The sequence below is a fragment of the Augochlora pura genome, unplaced genomic scaffold (assembly GCF_028453695.1).
Source record: "Augochlora pura isolate Apur16 unplaced genomic scaffold, APUR_v2.2.1 APUR_unplaced_1029, whole genome shotgun sequence".
NCBI classification, from domain to species: Eukaryota; Metazoa; Arthropoda; class Insecta; order Hymenoptera; family Halictidae; genus Augochlora; species Augochlora pura.
In genome coordinates this window covers 1-5,015 of record NW_027581032.1, presented here as the reverse complement: position 1 = coordinate 5,015, position 5,015 = coordinate 1, and the positions used below count along the sequence as shown (strand labels likewise).

The window sequence follows — 5,015 nt, the reverse complement described above, 5'->3', positions numbered from 1 at the left end:
GAAAATAATTCTCGCACGGATTCATTTGGGTCGACACGTCGCCAATTCGAATTTTGTAAATTACCGTGCAGTTTCGTTGGACACGTCGCTGAAACAAAGACAGCCTTGGGAACAGGGGTTGCAAGTTGGAAAATGTTTGGAAACTACCAACTAGTTCACTACCCGAAACTTTAGGGTATACGTAGCCAGATAAGAGACCCTGAAATGTCCTTGCAGTGAACTATGTCTCGGGTTTCAACCGGGCGCGTTGACAGCAAGGGTACTTCACGAAAATGTGTCGTACGTTTACAGCAACGGTGTCTATTATCGTCGAATTTACCTAGACTTTTCTGTAAGTTATGCAGCGGTGAAAAAATACGAAAATCAATTTTCCTGGGTAAAATGATCAACGCTGTAGTTTCGTGGATTCCTTCGATCGACCAGACATGAATAATTAACCTCTTTTAGTACTTTTATCTTCGCAGTTACAATTATTAAATAACTTTCGAATGGAATAATTTCTTGGAGGTGAAATAGAAATTAATATTCATAGCGCGCTTACAATTACTTCAGCGCTTAAATATTAGTGGCGAAAAGACAGAAATTTCATATCGACTTAACAAGACGAAATAACGTTCTTAATTAACAAGTTATTCTTGGAAATCATGATCACGAGTCGGACTCGTCAAAGTACGTCAAGGGGTTAATTGCGACTGAACCGTGTGACATTCGGGAAAGGAAGACGACTAAAAATATTCCGGAAGACAGCGGTGTATTTTCGAAATATGATCGAAGGAGGAATAATCGCGGTGCCCTTGAAGTGACCGGCCAAAGCAGCTTTCGTCACGGGCCGCCGGGAAGTTCGTGCCGCCATTAATAATGCATCGTAGATCCCAATCGATCCCTCTTTCACGCCCCCACAGGCATCAATGGAAATAAAGGACCACTCACCTGAGACATCAGAATGGCGTCGTCGGACTCGGACTCCTCTATGGACTCCACGAGACTCTCGCGGCTCGCCAACACCTGGAAACGACGATTTATTCTGCGATTAGTTTCGCTTCTAAATAACGCGAATTGAACAGTAATTATTGAGAAGGATACGACACGTTGAGCAAATTACGATACCGTAATTCTTTTACTTTTTAATATTTTGAGGACGTAATTTTTTTACTCTTTTTGACATTTCGAGAACGTAATCTTTAACTTAATTTTTAAATTGATTAATAAATGCTACATGTTCGCTACGTATACATGTACTTTCATTTTGTATATTTCATGTTCTTCTATTTTCCTATGTGTATAAAACAATTGTACGCGTAAATAATTTTGTACAAAGAAATGTCATACAAGACTGTCATCGTATAATAAGTTCGTCGATTCGCCTACCTAGCTATAACAAGTCAGGTTAAACGAATTTCTCGGAAGGCGATAAGGTGGTAGTAAGTAAACCTTCGAATAAATTACACGAGAATCCAGAAAGAAAAAAAAACTGTTTCCAATTATTATCCGCGTTGTTCCAACCAGACCAGAAATTGTCTAAATATAGTCAAAGTACACTTCGTTGAAGTCTCCACTTCCCCCGAAGCCTTCGCCAGTGCTATAAATGCCGAGGATCCATAATCTAGAAATACCTAGTAATAAATAGCAGGCTCGGACTCGTATAATTCCAGTAACGCGACCGTCCCGCGTGTAATCCCCGCAAAACCCGAAAATATCCGGAAGGAACATCCCCGAGCGCTAATAAACACGAGAGAGGGTGCGGGGCTATCAATTGAACGCGAAGCAGAAATTAGGACCACGCGACGAGCTCTCGGAACGACGACGGCCTTCGAAACTCCGCGTTTCCCCCGTTAGACGGAGCACACGATTTTCCTGTTTCCGACTACGAATAAATTACGCGAGGAAATTCATCGAACTTCGCCGGGAGTCCCGTGACAGTTCAGAAACGCGAAGGGAAAATAGTAGGCGTGGGTGGGAAACGGCGCGCGAACGAGAAAGGAAGGTGGCGGTCCGCGGAGCTTGGATATCGATTCGAACCTGTAGAAAAGGATTATCCTGTCGACTCAGCCTAAGTGCCTCCATGTCCTGATCGATGTTCCGTGTTCTGCCGGGCGTCAAGGTTAAAACGGAGTGCGACGGGGACGGCTGACAGGCGACGACCACATCGACGGCTGCCACGCTCAAGGTCGACGGAATTCTCGATACCTGATTGTCATTCTCGCTGCCGCTGCGCCGGCAGGCGTTCGTGATGATCGCTGGAACAGATACCATCGGGGCGGCACGGTCAGCGAAAATCGGCGCCGAAAGCTCCAACGCCGTTGCCGCTGACGCTGACGCTGCCGCTGCCACCGGCCTTCCGTGTTTGCCGCATAACAGGGCCGCGATAACGCCAGCGCGCCGCGATTGAAACCTGCAGGATGCCTCCGCGTTTCCAAGCTTTACGTAGAACCCGTTCGATCTGTTCGCGAACGCGTCATTTCTGCGACAGTGTTTCGCTTTTGAGGGGGGGGGCCCCTCGAAAATTGAAATCGTCCGGGCAACTCGACGTTCGCGTTGTCACGAATTATAATCGATATCGACGTTCAGGGATGACAAGGCTGTCTGGGCGCAAGCTGTCGCCGAGATAGGCGAACGAACCTCGCTGTCGTATTTTGCACCCTTTAAGGATGAGGAAAGGTCATGTATACTCAGGCCCGGAAACACTTCGTTTTCGAGATAATAGCAAATTATGCTAAGATCGACACTATCGCATATTATTAGGTTGGAAACTATGAAACGGGCGTTTCTGTTTAGTCTGTGTTCAGCTGCGACGCCCGTTTCATAGTTTCCAACCTAATAATACTATTGGCAATGTCGCAACGCTAAAAATTTTAATTATCACGATAGGTGACGAAATTCGGAATACACCAAGATTTTCTCATCCATGATTCGCGGCAGTTCGTGAATCGTGGACAGGTGTGTCATGACACAGGGAAAAGTCATTTTCAACAATTTCTTCAACCCCTTGCCGTACTATTTTCTTCATAGTTACAAGGATGAGCACTGTTTTTATTGTAATAATTTCTTAGAAGGAAACGAAGAAATATTTATTCTGTTCGTCTACATTTATTTGAATGGTTCAATACTGATGACAACTAACAACTAACATCTTCAACTTCAACTTCAACTTCAGCTTCAGCTTCAGCTTCAACTTCAATTTCTTTATGTAGGTTGTGGAATGTGGAATTTAGGAATATGAAATGTAAAGACAGAATTTTATTCCGTCTTTAAAGAACAGTATAACATTTGTATTTAACACGATGTTAATAAAAATCTCTACGACGAGCCAGACTCGTCAAAATACGGCAAGGGGTTGAATGAGTTGCAATTCTTTAAAATCTAATAACGTATCTATAATGTATTTATCTCGAAAACTATGGGTTTCCGGATCTATGTTTATGATCTTTTCTCATCCTTAGAGGACGCAGAACACGCTACCGAAATTAATTCACCTAATTCAAGGACACCGTGTATGTAAGTGCGATAATTACAAAGATATGTTTTGTTTCGCTTTTCACGAGACTCGTATGTTTTCCTTCTAACAAATATTGTGTTTAAGAAAATTGTTCACATATGATTTTACAAGAAAACTACAGTGTAGGTACAACAATTGCAAAAATCGTCATTTCTACGATCTACGATCGATGGATTACGAAAACATTACTAATTTAACGCGTCGAGTGCCGCGTCAGTCACCGGTGACTGACGCCGAGCTTTCCGTCAGTCACCGGTGACTGACACCGAGCTTCCCGTCAGTTATCGGTGACTGACAGTACAAAATCTGATAACAAACTGAAAAATTTACATTGTTTGAAGTTGTTATCTAAAATTTATATAAAGTCCACTTAATCTTTATTTAATGCGGGATTTTGTTATTAATGTGCTTGAACATTTTTTCAGAAAACCTTAATGGATTTTATGAAAACAAGGTAAACATAAAAATGGTTGTTCCACGCAAGTATCGCAAAATGTTACAACTTGTTTGGTCAAATTTCTTGCTGTTTTTCCGCCACTCTGTGCTTTCAAACAGAAATATCTTCCACTGCGATAAGAAACAACGGACCTAATATGTTTAAACGTTTGCATCGAGTAAATTCTAATTTGCCAGCGTGTTAATTATTATTAAATTCGTAGACGCGTTACGGGAAAATAAAAGAAAAAAAATGACAGCGCACATCGTGAGAAAAGTGTACGAAAATGTGAACGATATAAAGGATATAAACTGGGACAGGTAAATGTAAAACGGAAGTTTACGAATGACGAGTGAACTGCTGGAGAAGCGACTAGATAAAACACGTGAGATGAATATAAAAATAGCGTCGCACTATTTCGAACCTATTACAAGTATCAAGAATAGAGATGGATTTCTATTTAACACCCCTTTGCCGCAGTCGAGGTAGAAAATTTGTGTTTCATCTCGCGACGGGGTTACCGGCGTACAGGTATGCACAAAAATCAGGTAGACGTTTCGGTCGGAATAGTAATAAGCTGGCGGAATTATTTATTTAAATTGGAATCATGCGGGGATATTCTATCGGTTGACCCAGTTTCCGCGGTATCGTCGTACATATATTGTGTTGCTCGTTATTTATTATTCGAACTAATTATCCTAATTGGAGGATCCACCGGTGGCTCGGCCATTTTTCACGTTCCAGCGAGGCCGGCTCGCTCGTGCGCGAGACCGTAACGGCAATTTCGACGAGATCGCCGAGGAACGGGGCGCGCGACGCGCCATTTCAAATCGCAGCGATATTAAGAGGCATCGTTTTCGCGACGATGGAAGTACACCGGCGAGCATTATTATTTCGAGGTGAGAATTCATCGGCAACGAAGACGACGCGCCGACATTTGAAATCACATCGTCCAATAAAGCACAGAAATCTAGACGGCGAACGAACGAACGTTAACGGCTATATCGTGAAATAATGATTTTTTGAAACTGCGCGGCGAGAAATTAATTGCCCGATATATTCGATTAAAAATAACGATCGTGA

The 5,015-nt window shown here is 42.7% G+C and overlaps 1 protein-coding gene across 1 annotated transcript; it reads right to left on the bottom strand.

The window, feature by feature from the left end:
- Positions 1-766: 766 nt before the first annotated feature.
- On the bottom strand, positions 767-2,487 carry LOC144477433 (uncharacterized). Its single transcript, XM_078195159.1, has 2 exons — positions 2,020-2,487; positions 767-1,005 (listed from the first exon to the last, which is right to left on the bottom strand). The coding sequence occupies exons 1-2, from the start codon at positions 2,251-2,253 to the stop codon at positions 889-891; spliced, it is 351 nt and encodes a 116-aa protein (XP_078051285.1). The 5' UTR covers positions 2,254-2,487; the 3' UTR covers positions 767-888.
- Positions 2,488-5,015: the final 2,528 nt, after the last annotated feature.